General features: G+C 42.8%; 1 protein-coding gene and 3 long non-coding RNA genes across 4 annotated transcripts; 2 read left to right on the top strand and 2 right to left on the bottom strand.

The window, feature by feature from the left end:
• The first annotated feature begins 453 nt into the window (after nt 1–453).
• On the top strand, nt 454–705 carry LOC109939453 (uncharacterized). The gene is made up of 2 exons (XR_002261910.1): nt 454–528; nt 675–705. It is a non-coding gene; the product is annotated as an uncharacterized lncRNA (long non-coding RNA).
• A 2,535-nt stretch (nt 706–3,240) lies between these two features.
• Nucleotides 3,241–9,767, bottom strand: LOC103626204 (uncharacterized). Its single transcript, XR_002261908.1, has 4 exons — nt 9,730–9,767; nt 3,893–4,115; nt 3,459–3,571; nt 3,241–3,348 (listed from the first exon to the last, which is right to left on the bottom strand). It is a non-coding gene; the product is annotated as an uncharacterized lncRNA (long non-coding RNA).
• Nucleotides 8,588–8,971, bottom strand: LOC109939452 (uncharacterized). The gene is made up of 3 exons (XR_002261909.1): nt 8,882–8,971; nt 8,736–8,807; nt 8,588–8,653 (listed from the first exon to the last, which is right to left on the bottom strand). It is a non-coding gene; the product is annotated as an uncharacterized lncRNA (long non-coding RNA).
• A 4,293-nt stretch (nt 9,768–14,060) lies between the features above and the next one.
• Nucleotides 14,061–18,228, top strand: LOC100383858 (uncharacterized). The gene is made up of 5 exons (NM_001176488.1): nt 14,061–14,259; nt 16,438–16,854; nt 16,943–17,017; nt 17,541–17,650; nt 17,734–18,228. The coding sequence occupies exons 2-5, from the start codon at nt 16,513–16,515 to the stop codon at nt 18,002–18,004; spliced, it is 798 nt and encodes a 265-aa protein (NP_001169959.1). The 5' UTR covers nt 14,061–14,259; nt 16,438–16,512; the 3' UTR covers nt 18,005–18,228.
• Nucleotides 18,229–27,655: the final 9,427 nt, after the last annotated feature.

Raw genomic sequence — 27,655 nt, 5'->3', positions numbered from 1 at the left:
AGCACACATTATTTGGGCTAGTATGTCGCTTAGCCTCCTTGCTCATATTGAATGATGATTTATTAAACAATAAAAAAATAGAGTGATTGGAATTGGAGTATACTTCAATTATCAATTATAGAGTGATGGAGGATCTATATGCTAAAAATGAAAATGAGCATGGAGGCAATGACGATGGTGCAATGAGCCACACACGCACACTACACAGCGCCTGCTCCTACTCCACCTTTCCGCTCAATCCATCACGCCTCGCCTGTGAGCTGTGCGTCAATTTTCTACCCCCATCTCTGAATCTCTCTTCGTCGTCGTTAAGGCGTGTAGTAAATATATTGAGCGCGTGTAGTGAATCTCTCTCCGTCAATTTTGTACCACACATTTCAATTGATATTTACTTTGGAATTATACAATCCTTGATGCTCTTTTTTAGACGCTTCGCGCTCATGTAGCTACTAAGGCGGAAGAAAACAGGTTGGAGCTGTTGTACATTCAGTGGACTGAGCACCATAAAAGGTTGTCCAATTTCTTAAGGTAGGTTTGCTGCTTTGCATCATTCTTCATTTTGAGTTAGACCCAAAAATTGGAACCCCCGTTTTCTTTACATAAGCTGTTTCCCATGTTTGTGCAGTAATTCTACTATCTTGTTTGAATGATCTGTTATTTTCTGTGTTCTGCAGGTTATTTTTATTTCTGGTCCAAAAGTGTCCATATTGACAATTAAATTGAGGGAAGATACATTCTAATTATGCAGACTTGATGTTTGATAACCATTAGTATATCTATTTACATTGTATACTGATGAACAATATCTGTTCCATGTTTGACTCTATCTCATTACCCCCTTATGTTGGCAGGACAAAAGCTGAACCACCTATTTACTACATGCCAACTAAACCAATTATTGACGATCTAGCCATTGTTGAGCAGAACAAGGAAAAGCTGAATCAATATATTGAGCGCGTGGCAGCTGGAGCTGCCCTCCTGACGCCGCGCGCGCCGCCGGCCGGCAGCTAGCACCGGCTTCAGTTCGACATAGAAATAGCAGTAGAGGCCATCAGAACTAAATCTTGAAAGCAGATCTACTCCATACATCACAAATACGCCTTGATATACTTGGATCCAATGAATTTAGGGTTCATCCAGCAACAAAACCGAGGGGGAAATGAAGGAGGAGGACTGTATCACCTGACAAGAATTGGATCCGGCGCCAAGGACCGAATCGAAGAGCCCTGGTTCTGCAAGTTGGCATTCGTTCACAGCCACGAGCACCCCATGGCGAGCGGTGGCCTGTCGCGATCCATTCCTTAGAGATTGGGCGGTCACAGATGGAGGGCAAGGAGGGGGCTGGACGGTGGCTGTTGGGTGGGGGCAGCGGTGGACGTGGAGAGGGGAGAGGGTTATGGTGACCGCGGCCGCGGCGCGAGCGTAGGAGGGAATTACGGCGGGGCGGGGCCTCGCGGTTGTGGGCGGATTGGGGTAGGCGGGGTCATTTCCTTGTGGACGCTGACACTGTCATCTTAATAGAGTAGTATAGATATGTCGAGGAATAAGGTTTAATTTGAACAATATGAAACAAAGAAATGTATGCCATGTTCTGATGTTCATGCTCATTTAGTGAGGTTAGCAATGGCACAATACACATAAGACAACACATGAAAATTATTTGAGAGTACAAAGCCGATTATATTGGTTATACCAGGTTATCACTATCACAGGCACAAATGATGGCTTTATTAAACATTTGGCAAACATACCGAAGAGCAGCTTCTCTAACAGCACCGCGGACATCTGGCTTCTCGGCTCTATTCTTCTAGATCACTTCCAAGGAAGCACCCCCAATTGACCTGGAGTATGGCTTCTTGGTGGGATAGTGCCTCTTCTTGACAACTTCAACATGGATATCCTACAGAGAAAAAAATGTCAAATACATGTGAGTTACAGATTTCCAACACCAATATGAGCATGGTAAAAATAATTGTTTTGCAAACATCTTATTAGATGTCATGCGTCAAATAGTTCAATACAAAGATAATGGCGAAGTGTAAGATTAAGAAGGATGCAACAATCACATGATTGAGAAGACAACTAACTATAATAGTTTAATAAGACTTGTATTTTGCTAATACAAAAAAGTTGCAGGTAATCTAACTAACAAAACGTGGAATCTTTATAAGAGAAAATAACGAATGACACTCTTAAGAAAGTTGTTGCTTCCTGTGCATTGCTGTCTAGGTAAGCTTTGTAGACTTCAGGCAGTTGTGGAAGTAACACTTGCATTTCGAGTTGGCAAAAAGGAACACCTATAAAAGAAATGTATGTTCTTCATTTGATTAATCATTTGAAATCTGTTGATACATCCTTGTCATGGTCCTGCAAATTTTGTACTAAAATGACCATGGTCATCAGGTAGAACTAACGCCTGGTGCGATTAGAGACTGTATCATGGTTCTAAGTTCATATATATGGTAATAAAGAAGGAACTGATTGCATACTGTAATGCTTACAACATTCCTGGTGTCAAAAGCAAGGTTCCTCCTGAAGAACTTGATGTAGAGAAAGGTAGTAGGACCCATGGATTTCTGCTGGAACGTGTCATCCGCCTTCATCTTGCTCTAGATCTAGGCATCGCTTGTTGGGCTGCGGCGTGGTGCCAGCCTGCACCACCGTGGAGGTGGGCAGCCAGCTCTGCTCCATCCAGCAGTGGAGGATGTCCGATGTGTGGTGCGACACGTGCAGTGCCCACTGGTCATCCACCTTCTGCTTAGCGTACACCTCCGCCGCCAGCTCCGACTTAAGTGCAACAAGAAAAATCATAGCCAACTGGCAAAAAAAATGACAACGCTTCCTTCGACTTCATGATGATGCCCAGCATCTTTAGGGTTCAGTTCAGACTGGAGCGAGTATCACTCCTCACGTTTGGGATTGCATGGCATAGGAGGCATTGATTTTTGTAATATCATGATAATGAAAAAAATCAGAAACTTGTGAAAATGGGAGTAGTTCTTACCCTATAATGAAGTAGCGTTAAACATCAATTTCACAATTTGCTGGTGGTCTAGATGTGGGCTTGTTAACCTTGAGCGAGTATCAAGGTTAACCGAAGGTTTTGTGTTCATGGAAGAACTGACATTGATACCAACATAATTACGCAAGTACTGGATTCCAAACTACAACCACAATGTAGATAAATTAGTAAAAACAATGAAATAGATATTCAACCAATCTAGAAAAGGTGAAGAAGCATACCCTCCCAAATGCTTGATGTGGATAAGAAATGGCCATTATGTTTTTCAAGCCTGGTAAACCAAGTTCCTCGACTGTGACTGTAGTTGAGAGCTGAATAGGACTAATCTAAAATCAATCATATGCATAGAACAATTTATTTAATTCCAGGCAGTTAAACAAGAACCTTAACATAATAAGGCTTGAATAAGACATGAACAAATTTAGAAGAAACTTACATGAGGGTCTGAATTTGCTTTGACATCCACTGTGACATTCTTGTGCTTTAGCTGGGCTTGGATCTCACTAATGATGGACTCATTTCTCATTGTGCTTAAAGCTGTTATATCCCCTATAGACAGAAATATTAGAAAGGAAAAGGTGGAAGACCAAATTTTCATCATCGTTAGTGAGAAGTATGAATATAATAGGTGTATGCAAACGTAGACAAAATCGTGCAAATGTTTCCATATATCAAATCACTGTGAATAACAATTAAACAAAATAAATCATAACCAATTAATTTCTTCCATAGTGTACCAAATTCATGTCTGAAAATTGCATATGAAAGTCTTTAGTGCTTGCTCTAATTATGAGTTATTTCAACATTGGATAACAGTGTAACAAATAAATCTTGAGAGCACAAGAAATCAATTAAGGAAATATCACATACCATTTTATTGTAAAGAAAAGCAGAATTCACAACTTCTCTGCTTTTTCAGATTGATCGTGGGGCTTATTGGTTCCATGTTCACTAAAAAGACCAGATATTGAGCGAGAGCTGAATTTTTCATTCAGCATGACATGAGAGTTCTTTGGGCTTGGTGTAGGGTCGGCAACCATTCATCAATGAGGGATCCATGGTTACTTGTGTCAGCCATGCTAGAAATCTCTAACTGAAACAGAAACTCAAATCATTAAATATCTGAACAAATAAATTACTTGCACATGTCAAAAAAACAATTGAGTTTTGACAGACTTACTGTGGGTCTGGGTTGTGTTATTGTTTGTGTAAATCACTCTTCTGTTGTTTGTGAAGATTTCCGCTAATTTGTTAGGACCTCCTTGTAGACGATGTTCTTGGTGTATGTCCCACAATCTACTGTGGGGTTCTTTCGTACACCCTTCCTCGACCTCTTATTTCCATCGACGGCTGGGATGACAAGGATCTTTATGTTCGATCGGGCTGTCGCTCTAGATAGAGCAACATATAATTGGCCATGAGAGAACACTGATTCGGGCAAGTACACACCAACATTGGGAATAGTCTGACCCTGTGCTTTGTTAACAGTCATTGCAAAACTAAGACGTATAGGAAACTGCTTCCTTTTGAACTGGAAAGGGAACATCTCATCATCAGAGGGACAAAGAGGTATACGTGGCAGGAAAATCCGTTTTCCAGCATGCTGACCCAGTACAATTTCTGCGTCAATGCTATTTCTTTGGAAACCACGAACCACCAGCCTGGTACCGTTGCAAAGTCCATTCGCAGGGTCTATATTCCGAAGCAATATAACAGGGCATCCAATCTTGAGCTTCAAAACATGCGGGGGCAGCCCATTAGGCGTTAGTGTGTTTAGGAACTCAGGTGGGTAATAGTTATGGGGATCATCCATGGCGCTATCGAAACTATGGTACACCGTATGTGCACCTTGAAAACGATCGATCATCTTAACATTTATCATATCCACCCAATCGTTTCGCGTTGATAGTATCACTCGTGAAGTAATGTAGGTGGAATCTGATATATTTTCATTGAGATTTGGGAACACGTAGTCTATTAGATTGTCAAGATCACTGTCACTCCCACTATAAGGCACACATACCTCGCCAGGAAGACGGATGTCACCATCTCTATTCGTGACCTCAGTTCCACCACCTATGCGTAGCAAAAACTCTGCAAACCAAGGGTCGTTTTTTGCCCTCATATTGCTAACAAGCTTTAAGTGGGACATGGACTCCCATAGGTAAGACATCCGTAGAGAAGAAGCGACTACTTGAGCCCTTGAACCTTTACGAACAACAGGCAAGACTTGTCTGAAATCCCCACCGAAGACAATGGTTTTACCACCGAATGGCAATCCAGGCCGACCCATTATATCGCGCATGCTATTGTCTAGTGCCTCCACAGCTTGTCTCTTAGTCATAGAAGCCTCGTCCCAGATAATGAGAGATGCTTTCCGTAGCAACTCTGCGGTTCCACTCTGCTTCGTGAAGCTACATACAGCGCCATCATCAATAGTAAGAGGTATCTTGAAGCGTGAATGGGCAGTTCTTCCTCCAGGCATTATGGAAGCAGCAACGCCAGATGTAGCTGTTGCCACCGCAATCTTGTTCTGGCTGCGTAGCGTCGCAAGCAACACTCTGTATAGATAAGTCTTTCCAGTGCCACCAGGTCCATCCACAAAGAACAATCCACCCTGATCAGTGTCAACAGCAGACATAATCTTATCATAGGCGGCTCTCTGTTCCTCGTTAAGAGTCTCTTTGAGAGCCACATCTGCCACTGTCGGTTCGATACTTTCCTCCTCGTAAACCTCCCTAGCAGTACCTATAGCATCGTCATAAGTGTCAATGATAGGAGGAAGTGGGAATGTCTTTATGTCCTTTCCCATTGACTGCAGCATGTTCCTAATGTCAATCAATACCATCTGCTCAACATGAGTTTTGCTCTCACTCCTACGTTGATAGTCCTCTGACATAGCATCTAGGTGTTTCCGCCAGAGTACCGCCACATCGCTTGGCTCACAGTACACCAGTATTGTGGCAAAAAGTCGTCGCAGCGCCGATGGCATCTGGAAAAGAGCACGTTCAGTGAGACACTCATCCAGTGTGTTGTCCGACTCAAGCAGTCCCCTTCTCTCTGCCGCCTCACGAAAAGTCGGTAGCGTGACACCATCTACTGTCCTTAGATCCACATAGGAGATGGCGCCAGCCACGTGGTTTAGGAGAACACGAAGATAGTAGCGCTCCCCCTCGGCTGGATGAGCAGAGACTATTCTACCGACTTGTCCACCCGTATCTCGTTTCCTCCGTTGCCATACTTTGCCCTTACCACTCTGCCAAGTGAACCACTCAGGGAAGTCACAATATAGGATGCCCGGAGCCTCTTCGTGTAGCCTATTTGCCTCAAAATATGCTGTGAGCATTGACCTATCAGCACCTAGACGGTTTACAACTCGCTGGACCATTTGCCGATCATGAAACGCCACCATGTGCATGTTTGGAAGATGGAGCTGCAGCTGCATCACAGGTGGAGAGTTCTGACTAAGCTCAAAGCCGTATATCCTCCATAAGGCTTCTGGCGGGGTCACCCACCTTGCATCTCTGTACTGCTTGATCTCATCTACATCATCATCTGTCTTGCTCGCATCTCTCATAACAACAGACGCACGATCATGGCCTTTGTATATGTACTTGAACAAATATTTAACAGCCTTGATGCTCCCGCACGCCTCAACATTGATGTGACAGTTGAAGAGGCGAAGGAGGTAAGGATTGTAAGGGACAACCCATCTATTGTCCAACTCGCACCCTCGAACCTTTTCCTTACGCCCATCATCACGACGTCTGTAAACAGGATATGAATCCTTCCCTTGCAAAGTTGCATCACTGAAAGGCCGAGGGTAATGATTCTTGCATGATGCACGACCCTTAGTGCATGGACAGTTAGGGTTTAGCGACCCGCATGGACCATGCATCATATGCTTGATAACCATCTTTCGTAGTTCATGGTACTTTTTGTCTGGGATCTCGGCTGAGATCAAAAGGTCATACTGCTCAGGGCATGTGAGCTTGTACTTCCTCTGCATGATTAGTAAAAAATGGGCATGGGGCAAACCCCTCTTTTGAAACTCGACGACATAGACGTAAGCACGAACCTTACCGAGAATATCTTGTTTAGTCAGCCTATACTTTAACTCCTGTAGCTTCGCATGAAAGACACGCACTACAAGATCCGAACGATCTTGTGGTGTCTGCCCAGAGAGAAGCTCCCTCCTTATCTCATCCCAGTTAGGGTTACATGTCATGGTAAGAAAGATGTCTGGTTTCCCAAACTTCCGCACCAGAGCCATAGCATCCATATACCGACGTCTCATGTCACGAGGACCGCCAATAAACGACGACGACAGCACAGTTCGCTTCCCAACCTTTTCTGCTCTTATATCGCCATCTAACATAGTATCCACCAAACCCTGGTATAGGTCTGCCCGTAACCGATCCTGGTTCTTACGAATGAAATCTAAACGGGAGCTCTCAATCTTGATGTATGTGTCAACTGCGAACTGCTGGAAAAGACGTTTACCATGAAGTATTGGATTGAATACCCCTGGACGAATCTGGAATTTGTAGCAGTAATAGTCACGTACGGACACACATAGATGATTAGGAGATTCTGCATACACAAGGATTGATTATTTAGTGATGTCGAAAGGATACTTTAACAATGTGTTACGTAAGAAATTACAAAGAAATAACTAACCTGCATCTTCATCGTTTGCATTACTTGCCCTATGCGTCGCACGGTATGCATCCACTTCGCCCATGGATACACCAACCTTTGGTATATTTGCATGCCATCCAAGTTCACCTCTAGGAAAGAACAGTGGATACGATAGTGCATCGTAGCATCCATGGTATGAGCGGATACCATGGCTTGACCTATCCTTCCCATGTAGCATAACACTCTTGTTGAACTGGCCTCGCCGTTCGCTCCCCTCGATCCATACAGCAGCGACCTCTGAAGTGATAGGTGTGTTATATGTCTTCTGGTTCAACGATTGATCAAGGTTCAATGTGATACGATAGTCATCAAGGTTCTCAACATGACCCATGCTTCTAAGATGTTCAGAGTATGGATTTTCACGGAGTATGGAAACTATCTGTTTAATAACATCTTTGTCTTTCTGTTGATGTTCTTCGCGGCACATACGGTACCGATGCTCGAGATTGGGATCATCATCGTAAAAGTAAAGTTCAAGGTGTTTATGCTCCGCCCCACCTTCCCTACCGAATGACTTGATATTGTGATACATCATGCCTTGTGCTCGGAATGTGTATATACCAGAATCCCTAACATTAGTTGTCATACTATCAAGGCAACAGTACAACGAAGTGAAAGAGAAATGGCCATTAAAAAACCTGATGTTATCACGAAAGTGCCTAGCATCAGAGTCTGCACTATCCCACAACCTCCGGAGTTGTGGAGGGGTCTCCAGTGGGGCTAGCTCAACCTTCCCACCACGACAGCAAAATCTAGGTGGCTCATACTCAAACTTCTTCGCATTGCAATAACCGCAGTTGGGAACAGACTTCAGCATATGTGTTTCTTCAGGCACGTTACTGTACACCTTGTTGTACGTGTCTGGCAAATCAGTGTCAATAGATTCTTCTTGAGTACCATCAATCTTGATGTCCTCGTCGGTCTCATCATCTAATATTTTTTTAGAAAACAACGATTAAGACATGTGTATCTATATAAACCATGGTAGCAACATGTAAATCCATGTACGTACATTGCCCAGCGAATAGGTATCCATCGTTATCATCATCATCCTCTTCGAATATGACACCCTCATCATCGTCACCTATTCGTGAAAATATGAGGTTTGACTTCTAGGGTGGGGAAATATGTGGTGTGAACAAAGTTTTTAACAATTACCATCGGAAATGACCTTTGGCTTCGTATGTGTATGCTGCACTCTTTGTTCAGCCATGCCTTCACTCACATTTGTTGCCAAGGTAGCACCTTGGCATGGATTCGTACATTGTACTGATGGAAACACACGTTTAGTAAGAATACATGCTATCGTCACCGTGCAAGATTGATTTAAAATTGGTTAGAAATTACCATTGTTGTGGATCTCTGTAGTCGTATGGGGTTGTGTCCAATCGTCCCCTTCCACGGCGTCACTGATTGTATCCTCAGTCACCGTAGCCACGTTCCTTGAAATGGCGGCTTCAAATTGTTGGTTTCGACTACCTAAGATAGCTGGTCTTGCCCCAGATAGCACATGATGTTTACGACTTAGTGGCTCAGTAGACATAGTGAGTGAACCAACATCCTCGATTTGTATTGAAGTTGGCAGGAAAGGTGTCCCGACGAATTCAGGGATAACCCAGTCGCAAGTGGTAACTGAGGATCCATACGGTTGTGTTGCATCTGTTCTATGACGTCCAACCTCAGGGGTATATGTTGGGTCCTCCATGGCGATGGACTCCTGATTCAAAGTGGCAGATTGCAGTGCTCTACGTTTTCTGCCGTACTCTGTCTTTGCATCTTTCCGTTTTGGTGTCTTATTATACAACCTAAGGTGTTCACGCCTAGACTCCCTCTCGATGGGAGTTAAGTTTTTGTACCGCTCACTAAAGTAGGCGGCCCTTTTCATAGTATGATTAGGTGTGTTATCAACACTTTCATGCACACAACCTGGAATAAATGCATGTCTACGTTCAATGTTTTGAAACCCATTGTTTTTTGCATATGTAGTCAAGTGAACAGTCATGTACCTGTTGTCAGAAGGTCATTACTTGCGACAATGTTGTTTACCTGGAATGTCTCATTTCTATGCAACCAATCGCTATCATCATCTAGATCCACGTTTACTTGTTCGTCTCCACCTACATTTAACATTTTAGCATAAGTAAAGAGATACATAATAGGTGGTGCTAAAGTGACAAAAATGTGATTGTTATATACCTGCAATGCCTTGTGTTGACAAATATTTTAAATCAATGGTGCTACAGTCATCTGGAAAGCTATCTGCGAAACATGGTGAAAACAAAAATAGGATTAATAGGTACTCACTCATTCATAAGAGGATCTGTTCAAATATTGGTAAAATGATCATATACCTAAACCGAGATGGACATCCCCATGTATTTTAAAGTTAACCACCTCACATGACTTGTCCATATTAATGTCTTATTTATATATCATCCATTTATAAAAGGCTACACGACAACTTTGTATAGTACAGACATGTAGGTATAAAATTTAGAATTAGAAATTTAACTTTCATCACCTATGGATGATTGTGTTTTTATCGGTAGTCCTTTATTCCTTTGGCGCGCTTCACGACGCTTCCTATTTTTCTCATTCTTTTGTTCAACAGTCATCGTGGCATATCTTTCCCTATCCCTTTGCCTCTTACGTTCCCTAGCATCAACAATTGGTCCAAGCGAGTTCGATTCATTTTGATTACCTACAATGTAACTTTGTGGATTAGTGTCCGTACCTACTACATTTCGACACGCATGTACTAAACTTTACCTGTAATGATGGTGTTTGAGATGTTCGTGAATGGTGTGCGATCAACATTGTATCCCAGCTGATCCATAACAAGAACAGTGCCCTACAAAACATGAACACATCAATAAACAATAATAAAAGAGGGTAGACAATCGGTAGTCCTTTATATGTGCTCATCCAGTTAACCAGATTGACCATCAAGAGAGGTGTGATTGAGAAGACAATAGATGTTGTCAAACCAATTAGGACTGTGTGTGAGACATATACATTATCAAACAACAATTGTGAACTGAACTATAAAGCAACATAGTTTCAATGATTATGATATTGTTATCTCTAGCTAACACCCACCGAAGGCATTTAAAGCACCACATCACACCATAACAAAGCAAAGTTCGCTAGTTAGTTTATAGTTTTGTGTTTTATAGTTTTGAAGTCCTAGTGTTGAATAAGTTGTTACTGTTACCACTGATTAAGTGCTACTGATATCAGTGAAGAAAATATAAACCATAAACATAACAGTGCATTTTAGGTTTACCTGGTGAATGAAAAGAAGCCTTATAGAAAGTGTTAACAGTCCCTTTTCAGAAAGAAAACCTGTGGAGAGCAGAACAAAAACATTCAAATCAGTATACAACTTATTTAATTAAATGGTAGTGCACAATGATTATTGTTTAGACCGTCTAAATAGTGTTTAGATAGAATAAAGATAGTTCAGACAACATGACAAAGCCATAATATATACTTATTCATAAAAATACATGTTATCTAAGTTCTCGGTAAAGCAATAAGAAAAGGAATAGTCTGCTTTCATTGTAATGGATTTTTCTTGCACCTAACAATAGCAAATGAATGTCACGCTGTATTTGACAGAGCAGCTAATTATTGGACAACCACCATACATATGATTGGAAATTAAAAGCTTTTGAAAGAACTCAGATTGAAATCATCACCAAATTAATAGATAGCCGAAGGCAGATACTTAGATAACCGAGCTGTGATGAAATCTCTAAATCTAAAACTCTCTAACATGTAAAAGTCTCTGACAAAATCATAAACATAATAGTGCATTATAGATTTACCTAGTAAATAAAAAGGAGCCTTATGGAAAGTGTTAACAGTCCTTTTTTAGGAACAAAACCTGTGGAGAGCAGAATAAAATAAATCAGTACATCTATCAGTTGTATGCACCCAAGTAATATAGTAGATCGAGAGAGTTTAATCATAAATTTTGGTTAAATCAGTACTGCTATCAAAATAGAATGGAATAACATTAGTGGCCAGGAAAAGCACAAATAACAACACTTAACCGAAGGCAGAACCAAAAAAACAGTACATCTATCAGTTGTATACATTTAAATTTTGACAGTCTGTGAAATACTAAAATAACTCTCCTGTAATGAAATATCTGAATCTAAAACTCTCTGACAAAATTTCTGATCCGATCAGTTGCGGGATATTGATAGACTGCGTGCCCATAATTCATGCCTGAAAACTGGAAGTTGCCGAGATAAAGTTTACAGTTTAGGCTCAATCTGCAAGGATAAGTTCTGGCAAATGTGTATGACTATTATATTCCTTGTTCCACAATTCCATTAGCTTGATAAAGTTTACCATTTTTTTCTTCATTAAGTTAAAACCTTATTCCTATCACCTTCAAGAACTACGTAATGTGCTATCGTGCATCTCGCATATCAATGAAATAGGCAACTACGAAATGCCAAAGACCATAGTAACTCAACCTCAAAAGATTTAGCTGCCGGGTGACTACTGGCAGAAAAAACACAGAACAAATCTCTGCTGCAAAGCAGGTCCCCTGGTCCATAAGTTGGGGGCGCTGAGACGGATGGCAGTGCAGTCGGATCTCTAAAGAAGGTTTCTAGAAAATTTGCAAGTACCTGACACTGACAGATGACGAAAACATGGATGGCCTGTTTAGCAAATCCTTCGCATGATTTGATGGCGAGAGGGCAGGAATTTCGAGCTGTGCCGCTGCGGAACTCCGCGCGAGGTGGATGAAGAGGAGAGACACGGCGGCTGCCAGCGCCCAGCGATATGAAACGCGAACTCGGATGGGGAAAGTAGTCACTCACGTGTAATGGGCTGAGTAGGCCGAACAAATGACAAAATGAAACCATCTAATGACCAAAACCACCGGATCACAGGAATGGAATTAGGATCGGTTCTAACGACAGCAAGAGATAAGGCGAGCGCAGGAAGCAGTCTACGGCAGGAATGAAAAGAAAAAGGTTTCGACTGTTGTCATACCTTCCGGGAGGTGGCGCGGCCGACCGGGAGGCGATGGTGGCGAGCTGGCGACCGAGGAGGAGATGGAGGTCACCATGATCCAACCAAACTGCTCTCCAACCATGCTTTAAGAAATCGGAAAAATCGTGCGACAGCCATTTCAGTGGTAGAAGAAGCCATGGGGCAGAAGCCGTCGTACCTCGTGCTGCTCGTCGGCCTCCTCGCCATCGCCATGCTCTGCGCCGGCCCGGGTCACGCGCTGCGCCAACGGAACGACGCCAACGGCGGTGGCCTGGAGTTCTCCTTGGGCTCCAAGGCGGCCACGGCGGGGGTGAAGACCGAGCCGCTGGACCCGTCCCTGAGCGACGACTACGAGGTTTGTGCGGTTATGGGTTCTGGAGATGGCTGTTTCGTGGCTGGTGGGGGCAGGATGGTTGCGGTGGGGCTGCGCGCTGCTGTCTGGGGCGGGTTGTGGTTCGTGCAGCGGGCACGTGGGTGGGTGGCGGGGGCACTGTGGACGCCTATGTTATAGGCTTAATAGGAGTAGTATAGATATCTAAAATTTAATTTATTTATAGGTTCACGAAATTAGTCTCGTATCCCTCGGATCCTCTAGGCACAGATGCACGAATGCACGATACCGATACGCATGAACTCCCACGGTCCCACTGCACACCAGCGAAGCGAAGGAGAAGTTGGGAACCGAATCTCGCCGACGGCCCCGCCGAGCACCACGGTTTCTGCGCTGCGTCCTCGCCCACCACCCCAGCTCCCTGCCAAGCGCGGAACCCGGCGTGGCAGCCGGCATCCCATCTACCAGACACCCCGGCGCTGGCGGCCTGGCGCTGGCGCTTGCGCTGGGCCAAACGCCCAAACCCACGCGTCCTCGCCTGTGATGTCGGCTACTCGGCACCACACGTCGGTCCCCCCCCCCCCACCTGGGCCTGGGGCCATCCGAACCGAACGCATCATCATGCTCACGCCGCAACTAACGGCGTCGAGGCGGGCCCCGCCCGTCAGAGGGGCGCCGACCGAGCTCGGTTTTCGGAAGGCGTCGTCTCGGGCTCTCGGCATCGGGATTCCCCCCGCGCACGTACGGCTCACCCGCGCCCCTAGACGACAACGGCCCGGGCTCCAGCTCATAGATGACAGATCCGATCCTCCGCTAGTCTATCCGCGGGTCCCGCCCGTTCCGCGTCCTCAGCTGCTGCTCGACCTGGTTTTGGCGCCAACCCCCGTCGAAATTTTTTGGTTTTCCCTCCACCTCGCCCCGACTCCCCCACGCCCTAGAGTACAAAAGCGCCGGCGCCGTTCATCTCCCCCCCCCTCTCTCTCTCTCTCTCTCTCCCCTTCCTCTCGAGTTCGAGTCTCGATATCGGCAAAGCAGGGGACCTACCTATTGTGCGGCTGCGGCGCCCGTCGTTGATTCATCCGCTGGCTCGCGCTCGCCGGTGGCGCCGGGGAACAGCCAGCTCGAGCTCGCTTTCGCTTCGCATCATGGGAGCCGCTGGGTTCTGAGCTGCGCGGCCGGCCTGTTTCAGGTAAAACCATTGGATCCCTCCCTCCTCCGTTCATGCTTCCTTCTGCTCAAGCTCCTGCTTCCTCCAAATACGCCGTCTTTAGCTCTTCTCATGTGCGATCTCGCGTCGCTACACATGCTACCTCGCTCCAAGCGCGTCGTTGGCGACCGGATTTAATGCGGGCGCGTCTGCTGCTGCCCGACTCTCTTAGAGTCCTGGAGGCCTTCGAGATCTGCTGCTCGCGCGATGTGGCAGGGCCGTTAACGCTGCTGCTTCTGTGGTGCTATGTAACCATGTAGGTTCTGGTGGCGCGGATTTCATGTAGTTGCTGGTCGGCTGGGCCCTCCAAATCTCCCTGGTGACGCGGATTTCGGGGGTGTTTGGTTAGAGGGACTAAAGATTCTCTAGTTTTTAGTCCAATTTAGTCTTTTTTTGCCAAACACTAGGACTAAAATATAGACTAAAATGATTTAGTCTTTAGTCCTTCACATATGTGCTAAAAGGGACTAAACCATATTAATTCCACATTTACCCCTCATTTAGTTCAATTATACTAATAGCAGGAGAATGTTAAAGGTCATTTTAGTCTTTTTATGAGTCATTTAATATATTCTTACTATTTTTAGCCCCTAAAACCAAACATGTTAGTGACTAAACTTTAGTCCCCTAACTAAACTTTAGTCCCTAGACTAAATAAACCAAACATGGCCTTCATGTAGTAGGAAAATACTTGCTGTAGAGTACATGGTGATAAGTCATAGCAAGTGGGAGCCTTTTCAGTCACTTACGATACGTTTGGTTAGAGAGTCAATTAGAATGAAGCGATTATATTCTAGTTTTTAAGAATGAAGCTATTTTATTTTCCGTTTGATAAGCAGAATATAGACACTATTTTTTGTTTGGTTGAAGAGTAGAATAGAGCGAACCGCTCCGTTCTTTAATTGGTTGGAGAGTCATATAAGTGTAGAGGGGAGAAGGAGGAGAGCGTTCGCATCTGACCATTTTGGTGGGGCGGGACCACTTCAACCATATGGAGATTTCAGAAGCCGCTCTGTTCCTCTTTTGTTGGAAACCAAACATCAAAAAAACTAGAATGAAGCCACTCCTCAACCAAACACACCTTTAAGTTGCTCACAGGATGCAAGTAACCATGTATCGAACATTTAATTTCCGCTAAAAAATATTATACTCTATCTGTTCCAAAATATAATTTGTTTTAGACTAAATATGCATCCATTAATTAAACCATAAATATATTCATTACTTTTATTTATTTGAATGTGGACGGAAAAAATAGGGCTACAAGTAACTATATTTTAGGATGTATGGTGTACTATTAGGTGCATATGTTTGGATCGGCTATTGACAGCTACTGAAGTAAAAAAAAAATATCCAGCTAAGCGCATTTGGATCCCTTACTGTTAGGTGCATACATGCCTATCAATGGTCAATTCACTCTTGTTAGCTGGCTGTGCCTAGTTAATGGTTTAACAACTAGCCAGGGTCTATGCTAAATTTTTTAGCCCACCTGTTAGTTCGCCTATTTTGATCAGCTAGTGCTCATTTTTAGCAGTTAACAATTAGCCCTTTGTATCCAAACTGGTCCTTAATACTAGTACTGTAGCCAACGATAAATATTAATCCATCCTACCGATAGTTGACAAAAAATGGAGTAATATTACCACTTCAAGTAATTTGCGAAATTCTCCATTTCTAGAAATTTTGCTATGTGATGTCGTGTTTATGATATGCCCACGTGTTTTCCAGTATGACCTTGTTTATTGGGTTGGCATGTTCTTTTTAGGCTTTAGCTATGCCAAGTTGACATTGGTAATTCTAGTTCAACAAATATATCAATATCAAGCAATTATTTCGTATACATAAAGTTGATATTGGAAATTATGTGTAGCCATATATCTAATCTTTGTATTATTTCTTTTTCGGAAAAGGGGCTTCTTATAGTTTAGTTAAATTAATTGATGGATACACATGTGAATACGCAAGTTCTGTTCTGTCTGGTCGTTTTTCTTGTTTTGTTCTAGTTAATACAGAGCATCTGTTCTGTCGGTGTTTTTCAGTATAACTAGCTGTCAGGTGGAACTTGAATTTATCCAAAGTGTCTAATTTGTTAAAAAGCTTTGTGACAATGATCATATTTACTGTTATTCTAATCTGGTAATTTCTCTTCCCTTGTTGAAGCTGAGATGAAACTGGAAAAGAATCAAAGTTCTGCATCACCTGCCACTTCGAATTTTAGAGTGAATAGCAATTGCCATGGGGTCTGGATCAGGGACACTGAAGCAGAAGAAACGAGTGAAACATGCAAAGAACAAATACTTGAAACCTGGTGCCCTCGCTCAGATTCGCTATAGCAGGAGTACAAGCAGGGACATTGGGAAGAAAAGGATTTTGTTGAATGCGAAAGATGAGCTGGAGTTACCTCCACAGCCTGAGGTTCTCTTAGAAAGCAATACACTAGTTTTGTCCCCTGCAAGACTCAATTTTGAGCCATTTGGTAGTAATACAGGGCAGGTATTGCCAAAGACTCCAAGGACTCCAAATGCATCTGTGTCCTGTGGTGATTCAGGGCTTGAATCACTTCCTCTTGATTTGCTGGTATGGAACTGAAACAACCACCTTTTTATTTACTTTAGTGCACATTCTGTTTGTGGTAAAACCTGATTATGTTTGTTCGGTTGCAAAGATCAAGATCATGTGTTGCTTGCACCATGACGAACTGAAAGTTGTTTTCCATGTTTCAAAAAGGATTCGAAAAGCAGTAAGTATAATCTCTTAGCTGTTGCATTCTTTATTTGTAAATTAGGTAAAAGCCTCGTTTTTTTTTCTCATTTTCTTGTCTGCATTGAAATGATGACATATTTTCAAAGAACAGTAATTGATGTCATCTAGGTGCGGAAAAAAGATAGCATTGCCTTTTAGCATATCTCTGACATATATACTCTTCTCATTCTCTGCTCATTAACAATGATTGATGATGTTATCTGATATTGGAAAATGCAAAAAGTGTTGCTTTCTATTCCATTATTAAATGACGTAGTGCATAGATGCAAAAAAATGTTGCGTCTTCAATTAGTAGTTTCCCACCTTGGGATTATGAACTAGCGAGTCATTACATTCTTGTCAATTCTGTCACTATTTTTGCATGCCCGACTATTTATTTATTCACTTAATTTGCATTCTTGACATTCTACATGTTTATTTTGCATTTCCATTAGTCAACTTATGTATTCCTCCCTTTTATTTCTATTTTCAAGCTCACCTTTAACGGTAAATCGAACTAGGTTCAACTTGCCAGGGAGTTTCATTTCAACTACACTACTCCAGACAGAAGCAGACAGGAGTTGCTCCTGAATAGAACCCCTCTTCCAACGGAGCATTGGCCTTTCTTAAGGTATAGCTGCATTTTTATCTTCTCAACAGATAGTGCTGATTTGGTAACACTAATTTCATCCAATAACATTGCGTGCCCATTAGAATCAACGGCAAGGACGTGCACGTTTCCACCCCAAGGACACCGAGGGCTCCAAAACACGCTGCTCGCCTTTCACGCCTCAAGCTGGTCGACGTGAAGCCAATCACGGCTGTTCTCTTCCCGGAGTCTTCGACACCTTTTCCTTCGAAGCGTCTCCGACGCTGGGTGCCACCGTGGCTGCCAAGACATGCGTGTAAAGCTGCTTCATCGCCCAGAGTTTTACGGTACGAGGAGGAGCTTTGCGAAGCGGTGGCACAGAACAAGCTTCTCTGAAGATCCAAAAAGTGCATCGCTTTCATCTTTAGTGTATAGCTTATCTATGTCAAGCCCATAGTAGTATGAGTTTTGTCTGCCAGCTCCTAAACTGGCATCTTAGATTATTGTGGTCAGGTTAGGTTTTAGACTAGTGCTAGACTATCTTATACCAGTCATAAGTATGGAGTTTGCTTTTATTCCATGAGTCTGTATATATCACATAATAAAGTGAGCTTGAAATCAGATTGGATCCTTCAAGAGCAGAGGGCCTGTGAGGCCTGGATGAACTCTGTTTGCCGAATAGTTTGTCAACTACCATCGCTTTGTCCTGATCTGTGTACTTTTGAATTGGGCCGCGTTTAGGAGTAGAGTTAGTATTGCGGTAACAGCTGTACTCGTACCCTGAAAGTAAAACCTGTATTGCTACTTGTGAGGTAATAATACGTTTTTCGGCGCCAGAAAAGATTCATTTTTCATTTATGCGATAGAAGCAATTGTGGTGCTGACGTGTTGTCATATTACAAGCTGGGATATGATATTGGACCGGCGATTGCCGTAGCTCAGCAGCTGTAGTTCAGCTACAAGATCATGCACCTAATGTTGTCAGCTGACTCAGCCATGCACTGTCTTGCTTGCTCCAGCTTGGCTTTAGTGTGGGTGTGGCCATGAACCTTTAGAATAAACAATGCCAAACCAAATTTCTTCAGGTAATGAAACGGGTCCGTCGAACAAAGTCGCGAGAGTGAGCAGCCGGCACATGTTCTTCTAGACAGATGAGGGGGAGTGCAGAAAGAGTTAGATTATATCCAGCAGATGTATATATGGTGATGTAAAATAATATTTTGTATTATAGATTGCACCGTTTATGGAGTGAAATTTAAAATAAATGATGATATAAGAGATAAGATGAGTACGCTGTGCAGCCTTACCAAATGTCATATGGATAATCATCAACAACACTTGAAGAAATGTCATCCCATGCACTTATTTTTCTACTAAACTAGATGGTTGTGAAGTCTTTTGTAATTTAGCTGCACAAAACTTGGCATCATATTTAGGGCTGAATATTGAGTCATCTCGGCTCAGCTCGTTAAGTAACCAAGCTAGAGAATTAGCTTGACTCGGCTCGTTTGCAAGCTCGTTAAGTAACCTAACCAGAGAATTAGCTCGACTCGGTTCGTTTGCGATAAAGATAAAGTTAGGGGAATTAGGGGAAGTTAAAACGACAAAGATAGTTCTTGACTTTCAAAGTTGAATAAATTATCTCCCTCAACTCTTAAAACTATTTAAATTAACTACTTAAACTTAGTTCCTCTATTTCATTTTATAATTTGTTTGACTATTGTACACTAAATTTGATCGACTCGTCTTATTCATTTTTTTATTAATTTTACTATGATATCGTTTAGCATATAATATACTTTAAAGCTCTCTCCAGCATCTTACCCATCCTGGTGCAAGTTCGGAATGGGATCCACGAGTTTTGGATCTGGTGGGCATCGGATGCGCGACGAGGGCATTTTCCCCCACGGGTGTGCGGGTTTGGAAACCCGAAATTTGCTGGGGCGGGGTAGATTTCAAGTTTCATTTCCATGGGCCCCAAACTACATGAAAAGCCTAGTACATGTGAAGCCCAACAAGGCCCAATCATCTAATCCTAAGTATATAATGCTGCGACCGGCCATTCTCCCTTCCACCTAGAGATGGCAACGGGTACAAACCCGCTGGGTTTGCCGTCCCAAACTCGTATCCGTGAAAAATATATATGCCCATTAAAAAACCCGTACTCATGACGGGTTTGAGATTTTGCCCAAACTTGTACCCATCGGGTTAGCGGGTACCATGGGTTACCCGCGGGTTTCATCTCCAATATACTTGTTCTTCTCATAATCAATAAGTATCGTAATGATTAATGATATCATGATCCAAAATCTACGTAATGAACAACGAGTTCATGATTTGGTACAAAATTTATTAGTAGAGAGAATGAAATACAAATAATAAGTTGTATAATTAAGTGACCTTGCACTAAGTTATCCATCCACCACATATATAACGCTAGTAAAAACTATAATAGCAAGCAAGCAACACTCTCACCGACTATTGATACATTCACCAATTGATAAAAAATATGAAGTAAATAAGGAATAACAAGTTTGTTGTTCGTTTATAAAATAAAATGACAATATGCACTAGGTTTGGTCGGGTTTAAAAAACCTACGGGTTCACGGGTTTGGGTACTATAGGAACAAACCCGTACCCATAAACCCGCCGGGTATAGGTTTATGCCCATTTATGAACCCATGGGTATGAAAATTGACTCAAACCCGTACCTTAATGGGGTAAAAACCCGTTGGATTTCGGGTACCCATTGCCATCTCTACTTCCACCCGCACCCGGTCGAGCCTCCACTCCCCTAGCCTCTGCGCCTCCGTCGTCTGTGTTCGACCAACACCTAAATCCAACCCGCAGATCCCACACCCGTCAACTAGGTTGGATGCCGCCCCTAATGCGCAGTCTGTGTTCGAACTCATCGGATGTCGATGCTCTGTTATGGCCCTTGGCCGTCGGCGAGGTACACTAGAACGCGAGCACGTTGCCGACCGCGTCACCGGAGAAGACAAGAGCGTTTCGTGTAGCTGGAATTATGTTCTTCCATGTTCCTTATAGCTGAGCACAATTATACTCAAACTAATAGGCCGGCCCAGAAACACGACTCACACACGCACATGGCTCAGCCAAACTATGGTACACCCAACACTTTGAATTCGAACACACACCCAGCCACGGTTCCTGCCAACTCCTCCCTGCTGCCGATGATGGTTCACAACGAACTGACATTGGCCTCATCGCCGATCCTGATATCATATGTATATGACATTACCGTCCCCTGAAGATTTAGCTTGCCCTCAAGTTGACGTTGTTGTAACTTTGGATGTTTAGATAGCTTGAACTGTGGCTGCATGGGTCCCATGGAAAGGTTAATTTCAGTTTCTCCATTGATGACTCCACTGATCTCTCTTCATTTCTCTACTTCTCTTGATTGCAAAAAAGCAAGGTTCATATCAAATCCTTGTTGAAGAAAGTTTGCTGTGAGAAGTGACCAGGGAGGCGGTGATGGTGATCATTTGTATCCACTACAGAGCCATAGTGGTGTTAACGTTGTTGATTGAGTTGGAGGTGAAGCTCTACAACCTTCTGTTTTAACCTTGCAACATCAGCTTCAGCAAGAGCAATCTCCTCAAGTTCTGCCTTTGTCTTCATGTCCATCGAACGAGCACTTGAAAACTGTCCAGAAGGCATGCTCAAGCCAACTTCCAATGCAGCTCGCAGATCCCTCTCAGCTTGTAACTGTTCTTGCAACATGGAGACATCCTTTTCCAAAGCTAATATGCGTTCATGTAGTGCTTGTTTTCTTCTTTGCAAACTCGCATGTAGAATTGCATTCCCTGTAACCTCTTTGGCAACTCTGTTTTGTAGATCATTCTTCGCAATCTCTAGCCTTTGAATAACAAGCTCTTCTCCAGATGAATCGACTGATTCTGAGTTTTGGCTCTTCCCTGCACCATTCCTTCCCCAAAAGTTACTTCATTTCACATGTGGGTGAGATCCATTAGTTTTTTTTTTTGCCTGTTTCACTATTGAATATTCATAACTTTGGGTCGGTACATAAATTCGAGGACCAAAAGAAGAAAGCATCTCCCCATCGATAGTCTCATGACCAACTGTTGGGTTAGAAGGATTATTTTCACTGAGTAAGGTATCCCCATTCGATGAGGCGTTTTCAGTTGAACAGTTGTTTTGTAGTTTGCTCAAATCCAAATTTTATTCCAACACCTCCACAGGGCGCTCAACATTTGACTCAACATTGATTGCCTCACGCTTGGCACCAACGAACTGATATAGGAGCATTTGTGCTACAACTTGCTCTAGCTTATCCTGAAATTCTTTGTTTCTCTTAGACTCGAGCAACGGTACGAACACCAAATTTGCTATTCTTAGTTGTTGTTGCATGCCATCTCTAGGGTTGAATATAATTAAATTCCATGGGTGAAATTTTCTCAGAACAATACCTGATCAAATTAGATTTCCATGGACTAAAATGTTTATAACACCACTTCGTCGTAGCCATGATCTGTTGACAAGTTGCACTAATTTTCCACATATTCTCTAATTGACCTTGTAAATGACCTGCATGATTACTGCATGGTCTATGATCAACAAAGGACCACCAAATAAGGCAAGCATGTTTTTTTGTCTCCTAACTAGCATGGACGGAAACCACTTGGACCATTTTCTAGAAGAATTCCAGCAAGAAATGGACAAGGGCGTGCCACGCGCTCGCCGCCGCCGGCCGGACCGGGCGTGGCGTGGCGAGGCAGGCAGGTAGGCAGGCGAGTGACCCTTCTCCTTCAGCTGACCGAGTCATGGCGTGACTCGGCGAGAGCTGGCCGACTCATGGCATGACTCGGCGAGAGCTGACCGACTCTTGGCGTGACTCGGTGACCTTTCTCCTTCAGCTTTCCTCTGCGAGAGGTTAAATAGAGGAGCACCCCTGTCACTCGGTACACGCGAGAAAACACTTTCAGAATCACAGTCCAGCCGCCAAGTGAGGGTATTTCCATCTCGTGACTCTGCGCGCACAGAGAAGCGAGAGGGCAGGTGCCTCCGAAGCCGGTGCCGTTCGAGACCTTGCACGGGGGATCGGCAATTAGGTTTTTGGGGAGCGTCTACGCGACTGCCCAAAACGTCTTCTTCCTGGTGACATGACAAGGGAAGCTGGACAAGGATCTGGATCATCAGAGCGTATGAGAGGGTATGATCAGTTTATTTCCTTGCTGTTTTGCGTTCTACAAATTACATATGTTTCATATATTCACCTCTGCTGTTTTATATGTAGTCATGTATTTATCTCTTCTGTTCTGTCATTTTATAATATGTTATATCTGTTTGTTTTAGTTTTACAGTCATGCTGTTTATATTGCTATCTACTTATTTTTAGTTGTTCCATAATAATACATGTTCCATGTTTATATGCTTATTATATTTATATGATTCATATGCTTTATGTTCTCTTGATCCATATTGTTATGGATATATTTGAGATAGTGATTTCTATGATTAAACATATTTTATATGTCATCATCATAATGTTAATTTATGGAATTAAAATATTACGGAAAATGCCTATAAATCTAACAATCCAAAAACCTATTGTTAGGCATTTTTCTGTCAGAGGTTTTGCTGCTGTGCTAAAGCCTGATCCTTTTGATGGTAAAAACTTCTTGATATGGAAAGCTAAGATGGAATTGTGGCTAACTGCAATGTCTTGTTTTCATGCCGCTGAGGGCAAGCCTGCCAACTTACCTCCTGAGGATGAGGCTAAGTTTAAGGCTGAAGACAACCTCTTTCGAGGAGCAGTAATTAGCGCACTGGATACTAAATTCCAGAAAAGCTATATCATCATTCCTACAGGGAAAGAGCTGTGTGATGCACTTGTTGGAAAGTTTGGAGTAACTGACGCTGGTAGCGAGCTGTATCTCATGGAGCAGCTGTATGACTACAAGATGGTTGAGAACCGATCTGTAGTGGAATAGGCTCATGAGTTTCAGGCACTAGCTAAGGAACTCGAACTTTTTCCTTGTCCTTTGCCTGACAAGTTTGTGGCTGGCGGTATAATCACCAAGTTACCACCTTCTTGGAAGGACTTTGCTACCTCTCTCAAACATAAGAGACAAGAGTTCAATGTGGAAGAGCTCATTGGTACTCTTGATGTTGAGGAAAGGGCTAGAACAAAGGACAGTGGAAAAGGTGTTGAGACCTCTACTGCTAATGTGGTGCAGAAGAGAAACTTCCGCAAGTTTAACAAGAAGAAAAACCAGAACAAACCAGAGAACGCGAATAAACCTGTTCAAAAATCACAGTTTAAAAAGAAGAACAACAATAACAAGGAAAAGGGAGGATGCTTTGTCTGTGGCAGTGATCAACATTGGGCAAGAGAGTGCCCTGATCGCAAGTTCACTCAAGAAAAGAAATCAGCTAATGTTGTAACCACTGAAACTGAAGGTGGAACATCTGGGTATGGTAATTCTTTACCATTTGTTCTTTCAGTCTGTAATTCACCTGAGTGGTGGATGGACAGTGGTGCAAACATTCATGTGTGTGCTGATGCCTCTATGTTCACTTCCTATCAGGTCGGGAGGTCTGGCGCCTTGTTAATGGGAAATGGGTCGCGTGCTCATGTTCTTGGTGTTGGTACGGTCATTCTGAAGTTTACTTCGGGAAAGACGGTGCCATTGAAGAGCGTGCAACATGTGCCCTCTATCAAGAAGAATCTCGTTAGCGCTTCTATGCTATGTCGAGATGGTTATAAAGTTGTTCTTGAGTCTAATAAATGTGTTGTGTCGAAACATGGTACTTTTGTTGGTAAAGGATATGACTGCGGAGGCTTGTTCCGCTTATCACTGCATGATGTGTGTAATAAACTGGTGAATTCTGTTCATTTTTCTGATGAGTCAGATTTATGGCATTCACGTTTTTGTCATGCAAGCTTTGGCTGTCTTATGCGGTTAGCAAATCTAAATTTAATTCCTAAATTTAACTTGGTCAAGAAGTCTAAGTGCCATGTGTGTGTTGAATCAAAACAACCCCGCAAGCCTCACAAGGCTGCTGAGGCGAGGAGTTTGGCACCTCTAGAACTTGTTCATTTTGATCTGTGCGAGATGAATGGAATTTTGACCAAAGGTGGTAAAAGATACTTTCTCACTTTTATAGATGACTCCACTAGATTTTGCTATGTGTATCTCTTAAAAACAAAAGATGAAGCATTCAATTATTTTAAGGCCTATAAAGCTGAAGTTGAGAACCAACTTGAGAGGAAAATAAAACGGTTAAGGTCTGATCGAGGTGGAGAATATTTCTCTAATGTGTTCGATGAGTTCTGCGTGGAACATGGTATTATTCATGAGAGGACACCGCCATTCTCACCACAATCCAATGGGATTGCTGAAAGGAAAAACCGCACTCTAACAGACTTGGTGAATGCCATGTTGAGTACAGCGGGATTATCCAAGGCATGGTGGGGTGAGGCGATTTTGACAGCATGCCATGTCCTGAATAGAGTTCCAACAAAGAACAAAGAGATCACACCATTCGAGGAATGGGAAAAGAGAAGATTAAATCTCTCATATTTGCGCACTTGGGGTTGCTTGGCTAAAGTGAATGTGTCAATCAACAAAAAGCGTAAACTTGGGCCTAAAACTGTTGATTGTGTATTCCTTGGGTACTCTTTTCACAACACTGGGTATAGGTTCTTAATTATAAAATCTGATGTGCCTGATATGTATGTTGATACTATCATGGAATCAAGAGACACAACATTTTTTGAGAATGAGTTTCCCATGAAGAATACACCTAGTGATACAAGTCATGAGACTATAATTCCTCGTGAGCACGAACTGTCGATTCCTATAGATCATGCTGAGGATTCTCACGTGCACATCCCTGAGGAGGATGACACTATAGTCACTCGAAAGAGCAAGAGATAGAGGGTTGAAAAATCCTTTGGTAATGACTTTATAGTGTACCTTGTGGAAGACACACCAACTACCATTAGTGAGGCATATTCCTCTCCTGATGCTGACTTATGGAAGGAAGCAGTAAGGAGTGAGATGGAATATATTATGTCTAATGGAACTTGGGAGGTCGTTGACCGTCCTTATGGTTGTCAACCTATAGGCTACAAATGGATCTTCAAGAAAAAGCTTAGGCCTGATGGTACAATCGAGAGGTACAAGGCAAGGCTTGTGGCCAAAGGATATACCCAAAAAGAGGGTGAAGATTTCTTTGACACCTACTCACCAGTGGCTCGATTGACTACAATTCGCACATTAATAGCCGTGGCAGCCTCTTATGGTCTTATCATTCATCAGATGGATGTTAAGACAACTTTCCTAAATGGAGAGTTGGATGAGGAGATCTATATGGATCAGCCAGAAGGGTTCATTGCGGATGGTCAAGAGAACAAGGTGTGCAGGTTGATAAAATCATTATATGGCCTAAAACAAGCACCTAAGCAATGGCATGAAAAGTTTGATAATACTCTTACAGCAGCTGGCTTTGTTGTAAATGAATCTGACACGTGTGTATACTATTGGTATGGTGGGGGTGAGTCTGTTATGCTGTGCCTTTATGTTGATGACATCTTGATCTTTGGATCAAATCTCAATGTGATTGAGGAAGTTAAAAATCTTCTATCGAGCAATTTCGAAATGAAAGATTTGGGAGAAGCTGATGTCATTCTAAACATCAAGCTTGTTAGAGAAGATGATGGTGGGGTAACTTTGTTACAATCCCATTATGTGGAAAAGGTATTGAGTCGCTTTGGTTTTAGTGACTGTGATCCTGCTCCAACACCTTATGACCCCAGTGTGCTATTAAGAAAGAATCGGAGAATAGCAAGGGATCAATTGACATACTCCCAGATCATTGGCTCGCTCATGTACCTTGCAAGTGCAACAAGGCCAGACATCTCTTATGCTGTGAGTAAGCTAAGTCGGTTTGTGTCAAAACCAGGAGATGAACACTGGCGTGCTCTTGAGAGAGTGTTGCAGTATTTGAAAGGTACTATGACATACGATATTCATTATACTGGAAACCCAAAAGTGCTGGAAGGCTATTGTGATGCCAACTGGATTTCTGATGTTGATGAGCTTTATGCCACAAGCGGATATGTGTTTCTGTTTGGAGGTGGCACTATTTTCTGGAAGTCTTGCAAGCAGACTATCTTAATGAAGTCTACAATGGAAGCAAAACTCACAGCATTAGACACTGCTGGGGCTGAGACCGAGTGGCTTCGTGATTTCCTATTGGACTTACCGGTAGTTGAAAAACCGATACCGGCTATTTCCATGAACTGTGACAACCAAACGGTGATTACAAAGGTTAACAGTTCTAGAAATAACATGAAGTCTACAAGGCATGTTAAGAGGAGATTGAAATCTGTCAGAAAGCTGAAAAACTCCAGAGTTATAACGGTGGATTATGTCCACACATCAAATAATCTGGCAGATCAATTCACTAAGGGTCTATCACGCAATGTGATAGAAAGTGCATCGAGAGAAATGGGTATGAGACCCATGTGAAATCTACTCTAGTGGTAACCTGCTCTATGTGATCGGAGATCCCGTGAAGTAGAGTGGAGAAACAAGCTAGGAGTAGGTTGTGAGGAAAGATCCCTTCCTTAACTCATTTCTGATGCACATCTTTCCTATCTGTAAGGCATGATGGTTTTTACCTTAATGTATTCCAAGAGTCTTATAAAGGTGAGATGTTGTCCTACATAACATCTTTTGAGGAATACACCTATATGAGTCAGACTGCTGGTCACAATCTATGGGACTTGGGTAATCCCTAAATACTCATGAAAGGCACTGAAGTGTGACTTATATGCTTCTAAACAACGGGAATACCCTTTTGCAGCCTAGTATCAGCAAAGGATTTGAGTGAATCTTATTTCGCACAAAACTGTCAATTCAAGGCATAGTCCATTGTTCAGTTGTGACTGAGTGAAACTCTTTTTCTAGATGGATGTTCAACTTAACAGTCTCCATCGAAACACTGGTATATCAAAGGATTGTGATTCTGATACTTCATCATTACAAACCCTAG

Source organism: Zea mays, chromosome 5 (genome assembly GCF_902167145.1).
Source record: "Zea mays cultivar B73 chromosome 5, Zm-B73-REFERENCE-NAM-5.0, whole genome shotgun sequence".
NCBI lineage: Eukaryota > Viridiplantae > Streptophyta > Magnoliopsida > Poales > Poaceae > Zea > Zea mays.
This window is presented reverse-complemented; position numbering and strand designations above follow the sequence as displayed.

Coding starts and splice junctions, on each gene's coding strand:
- LOC100383858 (NM_001176488.1), top strand. CDS start 16,513: ATGGGGTCTGGATCAGGGACACTGAAGCAGAAGAAACGAGTGAAACAT. Junction 17,018..17,540: donor CAAAAAGGATTCGAAAAGCA/GTAAGTATAATC, acceptor AAATCGAACTAG/GTTCAACTTGCCAGGGAGTT. Junction 17,651..17,733: donor GAGCATTGGCCTTTCTTAAG/GTATAGCTGCAT, acceptor CGTGCCCATTAG/AATCAACGGCAAGGACGTGC.